We start from the raw sequence: 22,027 nt of genomic DNA, 5'->3' as shown, positions 1-22,027 counted from the left end.
GTCACTAACAGCTGTTGAGTGAAACCAAAACTCAGAATGGTCTCCCCATCGGTCATTTCAATCCTCAGTAATCATAATGTAAATGACATTCCCTCTAAAAACAAAACAAAACCAAAACTTGGCCTGATCATACTGAAATAAATGCATGCATGCATTTAAACATGTAAGACTCAATCATGAAGACCACCAAGTATACCAGTTACTCAGCGTGCATTACTGGTGTGCCACTCTTGCATTTACTGAAATGTACATTTGCTTCACAAGGAAAATTAACATACACATGAAAACACTATCAGGTACATAACCACTTTATTTGAATGTTTAATGACTGAAAGACATTTATATCTGGGATACTTTGTTTTGAAATAGGTACTAAAGCATGATCAGGTCTCGAGTTTAGCATCTCCGTATGGCAAAGTATAGTGGAAAGTCATAAACTGAATATGACTATTAGATGTTTGCATGCCAAATACACTTGCCTTCATTAGAGGTCAAAGTGAACTTTTAGAACCAAGTATTTGGGGTTATTCAAAGACACTTCTAAAAAACTGTTCACATTTTGTAAGTACGTAAAACAGCTAAACAAAATGTTTCCATGCTTCTCAAAAGAAATTCAAATTTGGGCCGAGAACAATTATGAAAAATTTTGCACTTAAGCATAATTTTATGGCATGTTAATAAGCATGTGAGAACAGGAGCTCAGAACGGATCAGCACACTTTCTACTACAGATGAGGCATTATTCAGTGTAAGATCCAAGTGACGAAAGTACAAACATCTCTTTAAAATGCAAGAAACTTATTTTAATGTGATTAATATAAGGATATTATTGAAAAACAGAGGTGCTAATCCTTGTACTGATTACAGATGGCTTCCTTCTGTGTAAGAATCTTTTCTGCTTTCCCAATATTCTTTACCAGTGCTACGTTGTAGTTTAATGGAATAACGCCCACATGTGTTTAGGATATTGCTTCAAATTAGCTGAGCATGTACGGAATTTGTCAGACATTAGTGCAAAAAGGTGACATGGGACACAATAGGGACAAAGAGGTCAGCAGGGTATGTGTGGCTATTGGCCCCAGGTAAGTGTGTAACATTAAAATGACTTAACAAGTAGAGCTAAAATAGCACCTGCTTTGGCTAATTAAAACATATCATGGTAACTATACACGATTACAGGAAGAGTTTAAGGCTCCCTCTAACTGGCCAATCAACTGGGCATTGCTTATTACAGAGTACTAAAAATACTAACTGAATTCAATTACTATTGGCTGTTGCTATGAAAGCACAAACAGTTGTGTCTCTGCAGAGAGAGACAGACTCTTGGAGCTGGAGCATTCAGAGAGGCTCCAGGGTCTAGGAGACATTGTAGGTGACTAGGAGACAGGAGACCCAACCTTTATTTCCAGCTCAGCCACTGATTCACTGTACAAACTGGGGAAAGTCACTATCTTTCTCTTGCTTAATTTTCTCCCATCTCCTCCAAAGGAACCTTTGCAAGACTCACCTTTCTAGAGTGCTTTGACGTTGTGCAAAAAGTACAATAAGTTAAAGTATTATCTACAATAGTTTCCTTAGGCTTGGTCTACTTAGTGTGACATAGCTATGGCATGCATGGATGTGACAAACCCATATGCCTGAGCACCATAGCATAGATACAGCTGGGTCAATGAAAAAATGCTTCCATCGACTTCGCTATCATCGCTTGAGGAAGTAGAGTTCTACAGTGATGGGAAAAATCCGTTCCATCATCATAGGACATGCTTACACTATGGTGGCACCATATCTATGCATCTGTGGCATAGTGCAAACTTGGCCTTACTGATTACATAACAGTGTTGAGAGCCAGGGAGATCTTGGATACAAATCTTAGCTGAGCCATTTACTCCATGTGTAACTTCAGTCAAGACAGTTGACCTTCTTTGTACCCAAGTCAGCCCAGCTATAAAGCAGTTAAAACAAAGAATCAGGTGCTCAATACTCCAGCACAAGCAGAACTTTCTACATAAGTATGCTATTTGTTTTTAAAAGGGAAAAAGATAACTGATACATTTTCAATACTAGATAACCTCCAGGCTTAGCCAGAGTCAATCATTTTTGCCTTGGACACCTACAATCTACTGAATAGTTTCAGATATATGATTATAAGAGTGGAAAATGTGTGATGATAATATAAATAAAAGTCTGGATCAACCATGACCAAAAAGAAATTTGAGACACATTTTTGTGAGTACTACCTGGGAAGGCAGGATGTTTCAATATCAGGAGGTAGTGCTCCTTTGCTCCATACACTTGGATTTTAGGGAAATAATGTTCCCAAACTGTGGTTTAAAGAGGAAAAATATGCATTTTACCATCATCTGGGGCCATCTTAACTGTGATAAATTGATTCTGATGTGTCTGTGGCTTGCAAGTTTAAAAAGTGAGAGTGTGTATGAGTAATACAAACTTATTGAATCAACTAGAGCAAATCATAGGGAATAAATCTCTTACATGAAGAGACTGGAAAACATTTCTGGCAACCAAAAATGGTCTAAATAGAAAATATAAGGCATTAAACTACTTCCTGTCATAATATTCATTAGCCTATAACTACTGCTCAGATGTACAACCTTGGCAAATAGCATACGTTAAAAATGTATGTCAAAGCTAAATTTGCTACAGATCAATGGCTGAATATTCTGACTATATAAAGCCACAGCTGAAGTGGAGTGTGAGGACTGCCTAACATACCAGCTGCTTGGAAATCCTCAGGACTTCTCAAAGAGATCTTTAGTTCAAGCTCCCACATAAGGACATTCATCTTTTAGACAGTCCTAGCAGATAGAACATATGTTCTATTGCTTGAAAAACCTGGGAGACCTAGAAGTTCATCTCTGCAATGCAGACTGCCTTGGTGCTGTTCTCAGCCTATGGTAGGAAGGTGCAGAGTGCTTTTGCTAAATTAATGACAGGTTTCAGATTAACAGCCGTGTTAGTCTGTATTTGCAAGAAGAAAAGGAGTACTTGTGGCACCTTAGAGACTAACCAATTTATTTGAGCATAAGCTTTCATGAGCTACAGCTCACTTCACTGGATGCATCCGATGAAGCGAGATGTAGCTCACGAAAGCTTATGCTCAAATAAATTGGTTAGTCTCTAAGGTGCCACAAGTACTCCTTTTCTTTTTGCTAAATTAGTGACCCCACTCTGCCCCCGCAACTGATCACACAAGTTCTGTAGTCCAATGAGAGTCCCACTGCCTTCCCATCTTTAAGGCAACTGTAGCATTTGCAGGACCACAAGAAAGGGGAAGGGACAGGATTACAAAGAGGTAATCCACAACAAAGGGCTTTGGTAAAAGTATTAGTTGGCTTAGGGAGGGAAAGATGGGGGGAGGTCACTGCTGACTTCAGCAGTACTCTCAGCCTATTTGAGCAAGAGACTGTGAAAAGGGCTGAGTTCTAATAAAGCACTGCAAAGAACCACTGCTCAGCTGCACCATATTTAGTTTCAAGATTGCTGATCATCCGATTTCAGGTCACTCTGCCCATCTGCTCATAGTCATATAGAAGATTCTGTGAAGTAATACTCAGCCTTCAAAGCCTTTACACTTCCACCTAAAATAATATGGCAAAAGGGACATTGCTGAGCACCTTAGGCCCAAAATTCAGGTCCCTATAATTAAGAATTTATGATGCTTAATATTAATAGAGGTAGGCTTTTTTTTTTGTTTTAACTTAAGGAAGATGGCTGTTTGTATTTAAATATTCCCCTGCAGGATATGCAGCATCAACACTGAACTACACAGTCTGCTTATTCAAAGTGCTAAACAAAACAAATGAGAACCAAAAAGTTAAAACAGCTATACAAAATTGAAACTGATCATTTTATTTTCATTCTCCAAGCCCTCTGAAATGCAAAACGAAAACAGATAGCATAACAGAATGTAAATGAGAGTTTCAAAGTTTTCGGTTTGTCATCTAAACTGTTACTAGCATAAATTGTCTTGCTTATCTAACAATATTTTAACCAATATGTCTGTTTAATAATACCAATTATTTAAGTATTGTAGATTGTGCTCTTCACCAATTCAGCTCTGAAACTCTGCATAGAGCAGTTTTTCCTTATACAGCAAAGCTCTCTTTCAGAAAAAAAAAAATAAAAAAATTAATTCCTAGGGACTCAAAATCTGAAACCTGCAACTGGACAACAAAAGCTATGCATCCATTTTTTCACTGAACCTTAAAGAAGCGTCCTCTAAATATACACTTTTGCCCAGGTTGCTGTGGAACCAGAGTACAAATTTAGATTTTTTGAAGCCCTGATTCAAAAGTAACGGACAAAAGAAAAGTGAATATATTTCTGTCAGAGGTGGATGTAAAAGTTTAATAACTTCAGTGTTAAAGTGTTAAGACGTTTCACCCTTACCATCCAAGCCTTAATTTTTTTTTGTAATATATTTATCCTTACAAAACCCCTTGTAGGGAGGAACTATTATACCCATTTTACTACTTAAGAACTGAGGCACACAGATTAAGTGATTTGCCCAAAGTCACAAAGGAAGCCTATTGTGGAGCAGGGAAATAAATCCAGGTATCCTGAGTTCTAGGCATTCCGAGTTCTAGGCTAGCCAACTAATTACTAGCATCCCATCCTTCCTCTAGTATATATACACACACACACGTAACATTTTAATTTCTTTGCACATATCACAACTGTATAACTCATGAAACAATGAGCACCAAAAACCAAGATGCTCAAATTGTTTTGGGTAACTATTGTTTTATAAGATAACTGATATTCACCTATAAGTTAGACTGATTATAGCAAGTTGAGTGCATGCTGGCATATGTTGGCATTTGATAATGTGTTTTTCAATATGTGACCATCTGTGAAAACTAATATTGGGGAGTTTGATGCTTCTGGAAAGAGGTCTGCCAGTCCTTATTATGAGGATTTCAGTTAGCCCTTCAGTCACACATGAAGGCTGCATTATAGTGGGCAAAATGGTGTAATACGCATCCATCCACACCAGCTTTTCCAGGCACTCAAGTTAGAGTTAAACACATGCTTAAGTACCTTGTTGAACTGGGGTTTAGATACACTATTCCACTGCAAGGAAAAGAGCCAGGTAACCATTTCATGCTATGGGTGCTTGTGCAAGGGTTTCCCTTATTTAGTACAGATATACTTCAAGATCCCAGAAGTTGCAACACAAAAGTTAACAGCCATTAGTTACTGGCAATGGGTCCCTATGACTTTCCCTCAACTAAAACTGAGAACATCTTAACAACTGAAGTGGATGGGACAGACATTTTCCAACATCAAAAGAAAACAAAAGCAAGAAAGTGTGACAGAAGCTTGGTGCAATATGATAGACATCTCATGTCTATCACACTTTCCACTACATCTGAAAAATGTTTCTCATCTATGCGAGAAGTTAAACCATCTTTCAACACCAGTTTTCAAGAAAACCTTTAAACAGGATTTCTTCTGATCTCTTCCTAGCAATAGCTGTTTATTGAAGAGGGATCTTGAATTTGGAAGAAAAAATTAGTAAAATTTAATGGAAAAATCAGTTACAACATACAAGGGGGGAAAACTTCTACAAAATTGAGAAATTCCTTGCAACATACAATATTTTCTTCTATAATTTTCCTGTTGCCCTGCTAAAACTGATTATAAAAAAAAAGAAAGAAAAACCCTGTATCACCACCTGGTGGCAGAATTAATCATAGAAGCTTCCAACTACTTGATGCTAAAAGAGACTTTTATGAATTTAAATTTGTCCCAAATATTCGATTTTGCAAAGACAAACTTTAATAAAACGTAAGACCAAGATAAATTGACTCACTTTACCAATCTGTTAAATGAAGATTACAACATTCCTACAGAGCAGATAAATTAAGATCAACATTTGTATAGCACTTTGAATATGAAAAGCAATACATAAGTGCTAAGTGTTATTCTCAGTGATGGATATGGGAGTCATATAAATTAAGATAGTCTGGTGGCCTCATAAGAGAAATATTGACTATAAAGTGAAATATATTTTGCTCACAGTGATTCAGATATTAAGATACCATTAGTTTACAGCCAGCCACTGGTTTGATTCATTCTTGGCCTCTGAACTGGAAGTATGAGACTGGAACACCTCTTATTAATGAAATCAAACATGTGACATTAGTCTATATTGAAGGGGGCGGAGGGACACATATGCCAATGCTTAAAGTAGTTGTCTTTCACCCTTGTTAGCAGTTTCAGCAGAGTGGCCATGGAAACTGAGTTACCCTCTCATAATCCTTCCAGTTCAAAGTTGAGGCACATTTGTGATGTGCAGGCAACCTAGAAATCCATTTGCCATGGGAAAAAAAGAGGAATTTGCATTTCTCTGTTTAAAAAAAAAAATTTTTAATTGTGGAAAAATAAAAACATTAACTAAAGTTTACTGAAAGTACAAGTTTCGCTTATTCAATGTACACAACCTCCAACTCCTGGTGTCGATTTTTGAATGTGCTTTAAATTTACACAGCTAACCATACGCCAATAAATTGCTTCTGGTTACTCAATGGCATATAGGGGTTCATATTTTAATGCATCTCAAATTTCACTTCAGCCTACAGACACGAGTAATGCAAGTTATGAAAAGATGCTGAAAACCTGAAAAATCACCCCTAAAGACTGAGTTTGGCAAGGACAAAGTGCACGCTGATGGTAGTGTGCTGTTTTGTACTGTATGCAGCAAGTCTGTAGATTACATTCAAAATCAGACAATTGTATAACACATGAAACACGCTAAACAAACAATGCAAAGCAGAGGCTGAAACAGCAGGACCATCAACAACAGTAAAGAAACAATGCACTGTGACTGGATCATTCTGTTAATTTTATTTTGTAGTAATGATTGATGGCACTGGTAGGCTTCAAACTTGCTTAAAAATTGTAAATATATAAATACAATATTGTGATCAACTCAGTGTTTACAGGACAGGGATCTAAGGGTACACCTACATTGCAAAAAAAATAATAAATAAATTAAAAAAAATATCCCAAATCAGCAAGTCTCAGAGCCCAGGTCAATTGACTTGGGCTTGCATTATGGAGCTAAACTTAGCTGTGCAGGGGTTCCTGCTGGGGCTAAAGCCCAAAGCCCACACTCCAGTGCAAGCAAGAAAGTCAACACTGCTACTTTTAGGTCTTGTCTACACTACAAAATTTTGTCAGCAAAAGCTGCCTTATGCCAACAAAACAGGGGAGGTCTACGCACTACAAAGCTACTTCTGGTAGCAAAACTCTGCTGTTTTGCAGACAAAATAAAACCATCTAACAAGAGGCAACTTTTTATGGCAAAGTGACAAAGCCTCAGTGTGGACTCTGTTTCGTTGACATAACTGGCTTCCACCAATATCCCACAATGCCTCCTGTGACTGCTCTGCTCACTGTTTTGATCTCTGCATGCTCTGCAGGTATGTGCGCCTTGCCTTTCAAAGCTCTAGGAAGTATCTGACAGCTGAGTATGCTGCTTCTGTTTGGGGATCAAAGAGCAAATCATTAAAGTAGAATACTCCTGTTCTTACCTGCACTAGGAACACAGTGTCAGGAAGGAAGGGGAGAGGGACTGCTGTACTGCTTTGACATTCCTCAGCGTGGAGAACTCAGAGCTGCTCAGGATGCTAATCCTGGCAGCTGAGGAGACTGTGGGAATCACAGAACCAGACAGGCAGGCAGAGTGGGTTGCTTCAGAAGAGACTGCTGTGCTGAGCAGTCAGGGGCTGACGTGGCGGGGGGGAGGGGGTCCCCCTCCCCATGCCTCAGGATAGGTCTGCCAGCCTGCTGAATCCCCCACCCCAGACACACTGTTCTCCTCTCCTTACCCCCACCCTACCCTTCAGCTGAAAAAGCGCTGACAATCTACTAAAATGCCCCTGGAAGGTAGGATTGAGAAACCTGCCCCATGAGGCATTGCAAACCCTTCTCAAAGCACCCTGCAGCCAGTTGCACAGTGGGATAGCTACCACAGTGCACTGCTCTGTCAATGCAAGAGCTGTTCGTGTGGATGCACTCTGCTGACACAAGGAGCTACTGTGGATATGTAACAGTGGATTTAATTAAAGCAGCATAACTTTTGCTAACAAAACATTGGAGTGTAGATGAGGCCTTAGACCAGGAGTGGGCAAACTTTTTGGCCCAAGGGCCACATCTGGGAATAGAAACTGTATGTCATGCCATGAATACTCACAAAATTGGGGTTGGGATGTGGGAGGGGGCGAGGGCTCTGGTTGGGGGTGTGAGCTCCGGGGTGGGGCCAGAAATGAGAAGTTTGTTCAGGGTGCAGGACGACGATCAGGGCTGGGGCATGGGGTTGGGGTGCAGGGAGAGGCTCAGGGGTGCAAGCTCTGGGCTGCGCTTACCTCAAGCAGCTCCCAGAAGCAGTGGCACGTCCCTTCTCTGGCTCCTATGTGGAGGCACGGCCAGGCAGCTCCGCATGCTGCCCCATCTTCAGGCACCGCCCCTGCAGCTCCCACTGGCTGCAGTTCCTGACCAGTGGGAGCTGTGGGGCCAGCACTTGGGGCAGGGGCAGCGTGCAGATCGGCGCTCCCTAGCTGCCCCTAAGCGTAGGAGCCAGAAAGGGGCCATGTCGCTGTTTCCGGAAGCCGTGGGGAGCAGCCCCTGATCCTGCTCCCCAGCTGGAGCACCAGAGCAGAGTAAGCCCCAGACTCCGCTCCCCAGCTGGAGTTTGAGGACTGGATTAAAATGGCTGGGGGGCTGGATCCAGTCCATGGGCCGTAGTTTGCCCACCCCTGTCTTAGATGCATAGAGCTCACCTGAGTCAGTTGACCCAGGCTCTGAGACTCACTGCCACAGGGTTTGGGATTTATTTATTTTCTTTTTGCAGTACAGGCATACCCTAAGAATTTAATCTGTGTTGATATTTAGAGGAGGGACTCAACCGAGCAGCGAATGGAGGAATGATAGACATTATCAGGAAGGTCCAAAAACAAGGGCCCAGAATCCACTTCTGAACATCATGCATCACACCTCAATCCCCTTCTCCTTCAAGCCATTCCTCAGAACATATCTGGTCCATGAAGACCACAAATCCTAGACCTCCTCTGAAAGAAACAGTATCTCATGTAAAATAAAAAAATTCAAGGAACAAAAGGAGCCAGTTAGCTAGAGAATAAATGAAGTCAGTTATCATTTCTTTCAAAACTACACTTAAAAGACTGATCAAAAACATATGAACTGTGGGTAAAAGTGTGAAGCTGAAATTCAGAAATATGCTGAAGGGTTCATAACAGAAATCGGAAGAGAAGAGTTCATGTAACATGTAAAAAAAAAAAAAGGAAATTTTTGTGGGTTAACATGCTCTTAAGCATAAGTGCTTACTTTAAAATGCATCATCTTCCAAAATGCATCCTGATGATATTTTGGCATGTTACAAGAACAAATTAACATTTGCACACTAATGAGCTCACCCACTGGACATATTTAGATGCAAGTTCACACCTGTTTTCAGACGTGTGCCTACTTTAACTTAATATACCTGGTTTCAGAGTAACAGCCGTGTTAGTCTGTATTCGCAAAAAGAAAAGGAGGACTTGTGGCACCTTAGAGACTAACCAATTTATTAGAGCATAAGCTTTCGTGAGCTACAGCTCACTTCATCAGATGCATATCGTGGAAACTGCAGCAGACTTTATATATACACAGAGAATATGAAACAATACCTCCTCCCACCCCACTGTCCTGCTGGTAATAGCTTATCTAAAGTGATCATCAGGTGGGCCATTTCCAGCACAAATCCAGGTTTTCTCATACCTGAGTGACGGAGTGAGCGAGGATGGGCACAAAGCGGGGCGGCTCCTACGGGCAGAGTTTAGCACCCAGCGTGGCTCTCAGTGAGGAGTTAAAGCTCTATAAATGGGCGTTTGCTTTAAAACAAGAGAAATTCTACTCAACCCAATGGGAAAAGATCAAGAGGCTCGGCGTTAGGAAGAACACGCACTCGCGCTCTCTCTCTACGGTGCAAGAGCCGTCCCGCCCGCCTTCCCACCGCCACGGAGCCCACTGCCACCTCCTATACCTGTCTCCCCCGACGTTCCCAGCAGCCTCCCGGATCTCCATAACCCGCCGCCACATTCCTGAGCCATTAATGATCCCAGCCCCTCCGACGGAGCAGCACCTGCAGCCGCCGAGCCCCTGCCCGCCACACAGCCGCGAGGAGGCCGACAGAGCCCCGTACTCACAGGCCGCGTCCTCCTGGTTCCACAACAGCGCAGCAGCCCCGCCGCCCATCACGCGGCTCGGACCGAGCAGGCCCCCCCACCTACCCGCGGCCCGCCGCGGCTCCCACAGGAAAACAGCGACGACGAGTCGCGCTCGCGACACGAGCGGGAACCGCGGCGCAGAACAAGAGGAGCGTGCGTTCCCGCAGCCAATCAGCGAGCACAGCAAACGCCTTGCATTCTGGGAAATGGCGATTTCGTTACCGCGCGGCTCTAGCCAATCTCTCGCTCTCTCTCCGCGCTGCTGGGTGGTGATTCGCGAGAATGGGGCCAGCCGCCATGCTGGGTGTGGCCGGCGAGGTGCCTTTCTCTCCGCCATGTTGAAAGTGACTCTCCCCCGCTGTGTTGTCAGGTGGGCGGCGCTGGTTTCCGCTTCCGGTGGGGTTGGTGGCTCTGCTTGCCGGGCAGGTGTCTGTGGTGCGGGGAGACTCGGGATGGGGTATTAAAGCGACGGCTCCGCTCACAGTCTGGACTCGAGCGCGGTGGCGGCGCCTGCAGGTGGGAGGAGGCGGAAATCTCTGGGTGTGGCGCCCCGTGTTGCCTAGCTCGAGGTGGGGTGGGAGCAGGGCGGAGTCCGGGTCTGGTCTGGTGCGCTGGGCTGGGCTGGGCTGGGTTGGGCTGGGCTGGGCTGGAGAGCGCTCTGGGCTGCCCCACGCAGGGGCTCGCTCCCCGAGGCATGGGCTGGCTCCCTCTGCCCATGAGCCTGGCCTTAGTGCGGGCCCCAGGCGTGAGGCCGGAACGGGAGCCGGGGATGGGGCGGTGAGTTCCCGGGAATGGATTTCAGAGTCCTGAGCTCCTGCCCAGTGATCGGGCGTGGAGGCTCTCCCCGTCCGGCGGAGCTGTGAGAGTGCTGCCCTCTCCTGGGGAGGCGCCAGCTGTGCTAAAAGGCTTCACCAGTTACTAGCAACAAAGGTAGTGGGGAATTGGCGACATCTCCGGTTCTAGTCACCGTGGTGACTTAGCTGTGTGTGTGTGTTCTCATGTACAATGTTCCCTCTAATCTTTGATGGGCCGTGTGTGCAAAAAATTTCTTCTGTGCAAATTGTTGTGCTTCTGTGCAAACTTTTGTGCATGCGGTGTTTTGCTGGGTGCCCATGGTTTAGGATCTGTGTGCGTGTGCACAGCTTAGAGGGAACAGTGGTCATGTGCTTATTATCTCCTGATACATTGGTTTAAAATGTGTCCTTTATAATGCATTCAGGGAGTGCTGTTTAGCATGTGTAAGAGAGAACTGCTGAGCTCCAGGAATTGATGCTGGGTGGCAGATACATACCTAGATAGAGAAGAAAATATAAGTGTTTAAGCATTAGAAATAAGAATGGCCCGCAACATAAGAACGGCGATACTGGGTCAGACCAGTGGTCCATCTGGCTCAGTATCCTGTCTTCCAACAGTGACCAATGCCCTGTGCTTCAGAGGGAATGAACAGAAGAGGTAATCGTCAAGTGATCCATACCCTGTCGTCCACTCCCACCTTCTGGTAAACAGAGACTAGGGATGCTTGGAGCATGTTATTACATCCCCGACGATCCTGGCTAACAGCCATTGATGGACCTATCCTGCTTGAACTTATAGGTTTTGTTTTGTTTTTAATACGGTTTTGGCCTTCACAACATCCCTTGGCAAGAGGGTGCCACACGTTAACTGTGTGTTGTGTGAGGAAGTACTTCCTTTTGTTCATTGAAAACCTGCTGCCTATTAATTTCATTGGGTTTCCCTTAGTTCTTGTGTTATGTGGAGGAGTAAATACATTTCCTTATCCCTGTTGTCCACACCAGTCAAGATTTTATAGACTGCTATCATTATCCCCCTTTGTCATCTCTTTTCTAAGTCTTTTTAATCTAGCCTCATGTGGAAGCTGTTCCATCCCTCTAATCATTTTGTTGCCCATCTCTGTACCTTTTCCAGTTCTACTATATCTTTTTTGAGATGGGGTGATGAGATCTGCATGCAGTATTCAAGATGTGGGCATACCATGGATTTATATAGAGGCATTGTGGTATTTTCTGTGTTATTTATCCCTTTCGTAATGGTTCCTAACCATTGGCACTTCGCACTGAAGAATGTCAGCTGCCCTCTTCAAGATGCTTTTAGAAGAGCAATTTGTTTCTTTATCCTTATAGAGCCTCCTCATCTCTGCAGAAAGAGTTTGGGAAAGTCTTTATACTAGGTGATGGCTGAAAGAAAGGTTCTTAGGGATGTAGAACCCTTATGCTACTCATTGCCTTTGCGGCACATGCAAACCATGCTTATATTATTGGTTTATCAAACCTTTGTGCAGATCTGGAGCATATGATAAATGGCATGAATCTTCTACTATGTTAGATTTTAAACATCTAATTTGATATTCTTTCTCCCTGGCCTTTATAAGGGAGGGATCCTGTTTGCTTTCTGTATGAACTCACAGTACCTAAGAAACGCTATCAGGTAGTTTTTAAAAGAAATAAAATTTCTATTTTTAGTGGTTTAGAACATAAAACTGGTAGGTCCTGCTTCCCTGTCAGCAAACTGACAAGGCAGCAACCCCCTGTAAGCTTCATAGATATTTAACAACTCTTCCCTAGTTCTTATCCAAATGTCTTGAGGTGCTTTATAAACTTTTAGTTATCTGAGCCATGTAGGATTGTCTGAGAGGTACATAAAGAATACTGGATCACTTCACCCATCTGCTGTAGCCTCATCTGGGATGGAACACAATTACTGTTTAATAACAGACAGCAGAAGTATAGCCAAACGAATAATCTATCAAGTAGAATTTGCAAGGGAAATTTAGGAAGGTGTAATGTATTTACATGGGGCTGGGTAAGTCGAGTACACCAGGGTTTAACACCCCTTCTGTCATGAAAAGTGACATTGTCTACCTCATGAATCTGAGTGAGCATATTCCTTAATTTTGCAGATTACACATAATATCATGCCTTCAGCAATATGATGCCCACTGATAATCCTATTGGGATATTAGTTCAGTATTCAGCTGGAAGAAACATGTTGTACATCTATTCTGCTCCTCACAACACTTCAGGGGTTAGAGTTCAGAGTAACAGCCGTGTTAGTCTGTATTATAAATTGGTTAGTCGCTAAGGTGCCACAAGTACTCCTTTTCTTTCAGGGGTTAGAGTGGCTGCTCTAGGAAGGCTCTTCAGGGGACAAAGAAGTGGGCTGTCCCCAGTGCTGATGAGGGGGCTCTTTGGCTTATCAGTGTCTGGCAAGTGGATTCTGAGAGAGGCCTAGTACTGATCTGGAAATTCATCCCTTTGAGTACCTCACTCTTCTGTAAGTCTAGGCACATTTGGGACAGCAACCAACTGTACAGTAAGGTGTTAAATTTGTGTATAATAGATGGTCTTCCAGCCAATCGTGGGAGGGCTCTTATACACTGGTCATGGGGTTTTCCCAGAGGCAACAAGCTGGCTCTGCTTGGACAAATGAAAAGCTGAACATACTACAAGAAGAGACGGCTGGAAGAACAGGCACTGGTAATGCCATCTCATCTTTACAATGTGTTCAGGAAGTTGATAAGAGAAGCCAGGAAGGGTGCAGAATGGTATCTTTGTTTTTTTGTTTTTGTTCTCCCCCTCTCCCCCCACAGTTGCTTTACTTGTTTGGATATGAGACAGACTTTGAGGGGAGGGGAATATGGGAGGGGGAGGGAGGAGGTTCTGGTGCTGACACTTTATAGTGTCCAGCAGCAGGAATCTGCTGTGCCTATAACATAAGTAGGCTTCTTCTCCTTTCAACTAATAAAGGGATTTTAAAAAGCACATGCGTTTTTTCCATGCATTCTTTCATGTAAAAGATGTAGTAGTCCTAAGCCAGCTGTTTTTGTCTTCTAAATCACCTAATTTCAAATTTATGATAGTACTGCTCATCACTTTTTATCTCAAATCTCTGTGCAAACATCAGTATATTAAATCCCTGCATTCCTTTGGGGATAGCCATTGTCTCTCTTTCAGTTGTGATAACTGAGGCACAGAATAGTTATGACATGAGTGAGGCCACACAGAAAGTCACTGTCAGAGCTGAGATTACAGCTCAGGAGTCCCACTTTGTTGCTGAAACAATCATGTTTGTCTCTTATTTCCTGCCTTTCTTTCTTTGGAAATATCTCATACCTGTAGATGCTCCTGTCAGCAACCTACGGTTTGGTGTTACCCTGTTTTTAGTCAAGTGTGATTGTGTGTACTCTACTTGCGTTCTTCACTGGTGCTTGCACAGAATTTCACAAGAAATCAATGAGCTAGTGAAGGAGTTTCTTTTGAGGAGAGTTTTGTAAATCTTATTCACTTTTACTGGTAAACACACCAGATTAAACAAAGGATAAATCAGGTTAGTTATTTGTATAGTCACTTGACAAGGTTTAATGCAATAATTCAACACAAACATTTTATTCTGCAACACATGATATCCTTAAACCTATACTCTGGGAAAACTTTTAATTCCCTTGATTAAGGGACAGGGCCACATATGCCTATTTGGTATCATTACCATAGTTCGGCAGTTTTGTGCTCCATAGAATTTTTCTCTGGCTAGACGTAAAATTAATGCCCAAAGGGACACAGTCAATAGTATTATCCCACTAAGAATTTCTTACCTTGTATTGTCATAAGTAACATCTGCCATTAATCTAATGGAAAGATCCCATAGAAAACATTGACTGGATTTATAGACTTTAAGGCCAGAAGGGTCTATTATGATCAGAAGGACATAGGTAGTAGAACTTCACCCAGTGATCCTTGAGTCAAATCCATGATGTCTGGTTTAAACTAAGCATATTTTTTAAGTACAGATCCACTTTTAATGTAAAGACTCCCAGTGATGGAGAACTAAATACTTAAGTAATCTGTTCTGATCGTTAATTACCCTCATTGTCTTAAAGTTCTGATTTATTTCTAGTCTAAATTTGTCTATCTTTAACTTCCAGCCTTGTATCTTGTTATGCCTTTGTATACTAAATTCAAAGAGCGCTTCTCAGAAAAAACTTCCTATGCAGGTATTTACAAACCATGACCAAGTCTTATCTTTATTTATCTTCTCTTGGATAGACTAAATAAACTAAGCTTCTTTAATCTTTTGCTGTAAAGCACATTTTCCAAACCTTGAATATTCTTCTGGCTCTCTGCTGAACCCTTTTCAATTTCACATCTTGAAAACTGGACATGGTATTATCTCTGTTTAGGGCAACAGAGAGACTATTGCTGGAATACTATGTCTCTACTTTTACTTGTGATTCCCCTACTTGATGTCCCAGTATTTCTGGTGCACAGGAGCTTTTCACTAACAATAATGGCTCTTTGGTGACTCTTCTGAAATAATTGGGTGATCACTTGCAGATAGAAGTGGATATTTGTCACAGACTGACTTATTAATATCTGTACAGATGCCCATTATAATGGGGGGATGTTATAGAAGAAGCAAGTTCTGTGAAGCATTTCTCACTTCATAACAGCATTCTCTGTCGTCTTAGGGTAAAGCTTTAGCCAACTGTTCTCCATCCGAATGTTGGTTTTGGCAAAACATGGCAGTAGCTGTGTAGTGGTGGTGATTGTTAGATGATGACCAGCTCTACATCCATGTGGTGCTGGCACTTCAACCTGGGTTGCTTCATCAGGCCTCCCAGCAGCTTCTTAGATATGTTGAATGGTATGCGGGGCAGGACTCACCCTTGTAGGACTCTGCAGATGAGGGTTTGTCAGTGGAGGAATAGTTGCCCTCTGGGTCTGCTCTGAGAGGAAAGATATAAACTATTTCAGTATATTTTTATTCATCCCACCAGCTTCTTGTGGAGAGACAGGAGTATTCAGTGATCAAAGATATCAACTATTGTACTACATTAGACTTTTGTATAGTCCAGTACTTCTCAAGCTCGTGCCTTTTTTTTATTGGCACTTTACCCCCCCATTATAAAAGTGTGTAGTGTGTAAAAAAAAAAAAAAAAAAAAAAAAAAAAAAAAAACCCTAAGTAACAATAAGCCTATATAATACAACTGTCACTGCATTTGACCTCACAAACACAGAAGATTTTGGTTCACTGCCCTGAAATTATTCTGGAAATCTTGTTTTCACTGCTTGAGAACTGTAATAAAAATTTCAATGCCTCACAACCCTCTGACTGTCTTTTGTGATCTCCCCTGTCCCCTTTCTGGAGAAGGGGTGGAGGGTCACAACACACCAGCTGAGAAACACAGGTATAGTCTAAATCCTTTCCATATTATATGGAATGTAGTCTTCCCCCTGCCCCTTTTGTGGAAGGCATGAGAGTACAACATACAAAAGAGAGGAAATCCTACTAACTTAGTGAATGAGACGCTTTAACAAATGTAATATTTAGGAGGAAAAAGCAAGTGCTAGACTGGGGACAATTACTGGAAAAAGGAACTGCCTGTAGACTTAAAATGAATTGTGTTGTAATTTTTTTAATCTAGATAATGAGCTGAGTTATGAGGTAATTTACCAGGTTGAGACATTAAAGATCTGAAAACTTGCACCATGATTTGTTAATAGTGATGAGCTATTTGCTTTGTATTGTTGGTCGGTCAGTCTTGATCAGAAATATTTTATTTCCTTGTTATTTCAGAAATTAAATTTGATTCCACACATCTTCTCCCCCCCCCCCCCCCAATCATTCTAACTGGATGTGATGCTTATTAAATGCACATCACTCTTAAACTATAAATTGTGCAAATGAATGACTTCTATTAAAATTTGCTATGTTATGTGGCTAATGCATTTAAAGCTACTTGACTTTCTAACACACTAGGTTGTTAACCTGAGGGAACAGGTAGTGCTAAATGGCCTTGCGGTTCTTGGGACTCTACCTGCAGTTGAAAAAGTAAGGAAACTGGTTGGATGTTACAAAGCAAATATCTCCAGCAATCCTGTTGGATTAAAGAATAAGATTAGAGCGAGTACAACATTTGGTATCTATTAAAGTCAAAATGATTTTTGTGAGTGCCTGTAAAGTAGAAGGAAGTGGAGAGAACTTTAAGAGTTTGTGTTGGGATCTCTTCCTGATCATTGGGGTACTAGTGTTCTTAGCACCTGAATCGCATTCAATATGATACTAAAAATAGATGGAGAACAACAAGAGTGCTTCCTAGAGCTGAGATGGGTCCTGCTGATAACTACAGAAGTACACAAACAAGGAAATACTCTCGTGCTTTTAGAAAATACAGGATATGTGTACACTGCAATAAAACATCCATGGCTGGCCCATGTCACCTGTCTTTGGCTCCGGCTGCTGCAGGGCTATAAAATTGCAGTGTAGATGTCTGGGCTTGAGCTGGAGCCTGGCTCTGGAACCCTCGCAGCGTGTCTTATTGTAGTGTAGAGAGATCCACAGGGCTCAAAATAAGTACCTGCCAAAAATGGAGTGGAGGAAGTACAAAACTGTCTAAGAGAAATAATCTTAGATTTCCTAACATTAGAGGAATTAAAACTACTTTATTTAAAATATATATTTTTTTTAAATCTCCATAGCATTGGTTGTGGCCACAGCTGCCTAAGGAGGAGAAAGAGCAGAGGGGAGAGAGCTGGTACAGAGAGCATTGGGAAGAGCAAAAAGTCGATAGTGGGTACTGGCCAGAGCTGGGGAACCCTTGCTGTGTTAGAGGAGAGCTTGTTTAGAGGCCCCCAGGAAGGAGGGGAAGAACCAGCCTAGGTAGGAGAAGCTGATTCCAAAACAAGAGGGTTGATGCTCAAGGGTAGATGTAGGACTTGCAGGCAGGGACACCTTGGTGAATGGAACACTATGGGAAGTCCCCTTGCTGCAGGAAGCTGAGCCCAGAACAAGGGGCGAGTCTGGAGGGATGTTCCCTGAGCAGCAGGAGCACTCGGGTCTGGAGGCCTGACTTGAGTGCAATACTGTGGAGAGTTCTGTGGCAGGGAACTTGACTTGGGGCAATGAGAGAAGACTTCAGGAGAGGAGTGACTCTTGGAGCTCTCAGGCAGCCTGGAGAGTAGGGCCCTGGAAAGGGGCTAAAAGAACTTTGACGGGTGGGTGACCTGTGAATGGTGACCTTTGAAAGGGTTTGAAGAGCTACTGTGTTGTAATCTTGTCTGTCTGTGGGGATTTGAGAGGAGCTGTTTTTACTATGAGTGATAAGTGAACTGAGACACTCCATATGAATATAGGGTTTGAATTTGCACCGAAATATAATATTCCTTTGTGCAGGTGGATTTCATGGAGAAACTGAGACAGGCCTGACGATTGTGCTATGGTCTGCTGCAGGAGGATGCCCCAGGTGGGGCTCATCAGATCAGTGTTGCATAGTCTATTTTAAAAGCAAAATAAAACCAAAGTAACCATGTGAGTTGCAGAAAGTATAAAAATTAGTGTGCAGTGTTTTCCTCATGCTGCCCTGCCAATGTTCTTCAAATGTAAGCAGTGCAAATTAGCTCTTGAGGTGAGTCTTCATGTTTGTTTAGTCTTTTTTCTTACAGTGCCAAATATACTTTTTTTCTTTTTCCCTAGGAATGTGACAATCACCAGCACAGACCACTGAACAGACATTAGAGGCTAACAACTTCTGATTACTAATAACCTGGAAGTCTGAAGTGGGAAAATTAGAGATGAAAGTATTCCATAGCCAGATGTTGGGTGTGGAGTTTCTTACTGCTGAATCAGTCTGAGATTCTTCCAGTTTCGTTCACAAATTGGATATCAATTTTTCCTCTCGCCTCTCCCCAAAAGGACAGTTATTGTACAAGGCAAACATGCAATGTTAGAATCATAAGATGTAGTAAGACCCTGGCTTTGTCATCATTCTCTGTACTCCAGCAGTAACTATCCTCCTTGGCTGACAGATAACTTCATTTTCTTTTCCCTCACCCCTTTATTGGTTACACTCAAGAAAAAAGGGGGAACTCTTATCTGCCATGAAAAGCCCTTTATCTGATTTGGGGAACAAGCATCAAGGCATAGCTTGTTCTCTGATACTGGTGAGGAAGGAAGAATTTGTGAAGCTGTATTAGCTGAGCAATAGCAGAACTGGAGGGAGGGCAAATGGTATGGTGGAGGGGGACATTTCTGGGAGGGAGGGGATAGTGTGAGAGGCATGTCTGGGGAGAGAAGGGACTTGGCTAGAGGATGAAGGGGACTCATAAGTTGATTGAACTGTCATCTTTGACAGTCCAATTTAAATCTTAACGCACCTACCCTTAGCAACATTTTTTCTTAAGTATGGAAATCTTTAATTGTGAGGTTGTTTTTAGTTGTTCTAGATTCATTATGTAATTCAGGAGGACTATACAAACTCCCTGTTGCAGACCACAGCTTGAAATCCACTACGGAATACCTGTAGGTGATCAGAGTTGCTTATGTTAGAGGCTCGAGTGATCATTGTTAGATGTATCCCTGGATAAATTTAACTATGATAAAATTTACAGTTGACACAAATATTGAAGTGGTTGGAAATATACAGGAGATAAGCACCAAATGCCAGTGACCTGGATAACTTAGAGTAGTGGAAGTTACAGGCAATGATGGAAGATCTATTAATGTAAAGATCTACACATGGGAGACAGAATAATAACTAAAGTACCATATTTATTGCAGTCAAGGAAATTTCTCATCTTTCTTGGCTTCACTGGTTTAAGATTACTTGTTGTCTCAGCAAACACCATTTGCTTCAGGGAAGGCTTGTGACAAGAGTTTGAGGGGGATGTGTCTACAAGATAATGTCTGTTAGAAAGTGAGAACTGTTGCTGAAATGAGTGAACAGTGTTTTCTGTTTAGTTACATGTTTAGAACTTCTTGTTTTTTGAATATCTTGACACTAGAATTCAGTCTTTTTTTACATTTTTTGTAGGTCATAAAATTTACCATAGCTGCTGATGGTAATACATTACTTTCCATTCATGTTCTGTTTGCCCTGTGGAGAGTTGGATTTTGTTTTCAGGGAGTTACTCTTCAAATATTGACTTTTTTTTCTAATTTAAACTGCTATGTTAAAGTATCTGTGGCTAATATTTTCGAGTGAGGACAGCTGAAATCTCTTTCTTTATGGAGGAATAAATAGGTTGTTTTGTTTTGTTTTTGGTAGAAATACCTTTCTTTGTATAAAAAATGTGCAGAGAAGGGCTACTAGGATGAGCCAAGGAATAAGAGGAGACTCAAAGAGCTTGGATTGTTTAGCTTAACTGAAAGAAGGCTATGGGGAGATATTATTGCTCTCTCTAAATACATCAGAGGAATAAATAGCAGGGAGGGAGAGGAATTTAAGTTAAGCACCAGTGTGGACACAAGAACAAATGGATATAAACTGGCCATCAACAAGTTTAGGCTTGAATTAGATGAAGGTTTCTAACCATTAAAGGAGTGAGGTTCCAAAACAGCTTTCCAAGGGGAGTGGAGCAGTGAGGGCAAAAAAACCTAACTGGCTTCAAGACTGAGCTTGATAAGTTTATGATGAGACTGCCTATAATGGCATGTAGCTGATCTGCAACTGCTAGCAGCAAATATCTCCAGTGGCTGGTGATGGGACACTGGATGGGGAGAGCTCTGAGTTACTATAGAGACTTATTTCCCAGGTGTTCGGCTGGTGGGTCTTGCCCATATGCTCAGGGTCTAACTGATCACCATATTTGGGGTTAGGAAGGAATTTTCTCCCAGGTCATATTGGCAGATACCTTGGGAGTTTTTTGTCTTCCTCTGCTGCATTTAAGTAGGGATCACTTGAAGGTGTAAACTAGTGTAAATGGTGGATTCTTTGTAACTTGAAGTCTTTAAATCAAGAGTTGAGGACTTCAGTAACTCAGTCAGAGGTTAGGGGGTCCATTACAGGAGTGGGTGGATGTAGTTCTGTGGCCTGCAATGTGCTGGAGGTCAGATTAGATTATCATGATAGTCCCTTCTGACCTTAGAGTCCGAGTCTATGCTAGGGCTTGGAGTTCAATCCATAATCCCCTTATGTTGAAACTGCATCATACAGTTGGGTATGTTTCTTAGTGGTCTATTTGAAAAGAAGACCATCAAGGTTTAATGGACGCTCTATTGTTAGCCCTTGGACACTGCCCCTTGAAATTCAAGAGAACCTCAGAAAAAAGCAAATAAACCCCACATTTAAAATGACACAGATACATGTAACAATTCTCCAGTATTGGACAGTGTCGGAATTGGTGCATGGACTGTGGATCTGAGCCTAAATTTTTTTCACAGTTTGGATTGATATAAAAAAGATATCAAAAAAGTTATATCTTCCCTCCAATTTCCCTAAAATTAAGCTACTTCTCTAAGGGCTGGATCGAGCCATTAACCTCTCACCTTACCTGAAGGACCCCTGAATTAAGTGAATCCATGAAGTTGCTGAAGGTGGAACAAGTCCACATGCCTCTCCTACTGACCAGGGTTAGGAGCTTCTGTGTCAGAAAGCTCAAAGATAGACTGAGTCTTCTAGACCATCCCAACTGGGAATGCAGGATTGAAGGCCCTGTTTCTCTCCCCACCCTTTTTCCCTTGCTGGTCTGCCACTAAGACTGGTGGACCCCAGGGAATGCTTTTCATACACCTCCTGTTTCCTCCTTCAGACTGGCTTGAGTGCATGGTTCAGACATGAGTGGCCTTGGCAAGATGCACAGCCATGTATTGCAGGTTTAATGTAAATTAAAAACTTCTACATCAGACAGGGTTTCTGCATCTTTGTATGGTTACCATGAGCAGTGATCCCAAGATGGCTGTAATATTTAGTTAATTCACATCAGTCAATTTCCTTTGGAATGGGTGCATAGAAGAAAACTCAATTTGTTTTCACTAACAGTAGA

At 42.1% G+C, this 22,027-nt stretch overlaps 3 protein-coding genes across 12 annotated transcripts in view; 1 reads left to right on the top strand and 2 right to left on the bottom strand.

Moving 5' to 3' along the window:
- ZNF106 (zinc finger protein 106) overlaps positions 1–10,453 on the bottom strand; it is an 81,010-nt gene extending 70,557 nt beyond the window's left edge. For 3 of the 8 annotated variants that reach the window (XR_012159443.2, XM_073348614.2, XM_073348617.2), the window contains exon 1: positions 10,232–10,452. The gene's annotated coding sequence lies outside the window, so the exon portion shown is untranslated. The other 5 variants (XM_073348619.2, XM_073348620.1, XM_073348615.1 and 2 more) reach the window with 4 other exon arrangements.
- A 146-nt stretch (positions 10,454–10,599) lies between these two features.
- The window catches only part of SNAP23 (synaptosome associated protein 23), a 38,044-nt gene continuing 26,616 nt past the window's right edge, over positions 10,600–22,027 (top strand). Inside the window, exon 1 of one of the 3 annotated variants that reach the window (XM_073348648.1) lies at positions 10,600–10,622. The gene's annotated coding sequence lies outside the window, so the exon portion shown is untranslated. The other 2 variants (XM_073348645.1, XM_073348646.1) reach the window with 2 other exon arrangements.
- Positions 14,654–22,027, bottom strand: part of LRRC57 (leucine rich repeat containing 57) — a 49,276-nt gene continuing 41,902 nt past the window's right edge. The window contains exon 7 of the mRNA XM_073348634.2: positions 14,654–15,992. Coding sequence (XP_073204735.1) covers positions 15,875–15,992 — 118 coding nt within the window. The 3' untranslated portion in view covers positions 14,654–15,874. The remainder of the gene's footprint in view (positions 15,993–22,027) is intronic.

This window comes from Lepidochelys kempii, chromosome 6, assembly GCF_965140285.1.
Source record: "Lepidochelys kempii isolate rLepKem1 chromosome 6, rLepKem1.hap1, whole genome shotgun sequence".
Taxonomy (NCBI): Eukaryota; Metazoa; Chordata; order Testudines; family Cheloniidae; genus Lepidochelys; species Lepidochelys kempii.
The sequence above is the reverse complement of the archived record's forward strand: the minus strand, read 5'-3'. Positions and strand labels throughout refer to the sequence as shown.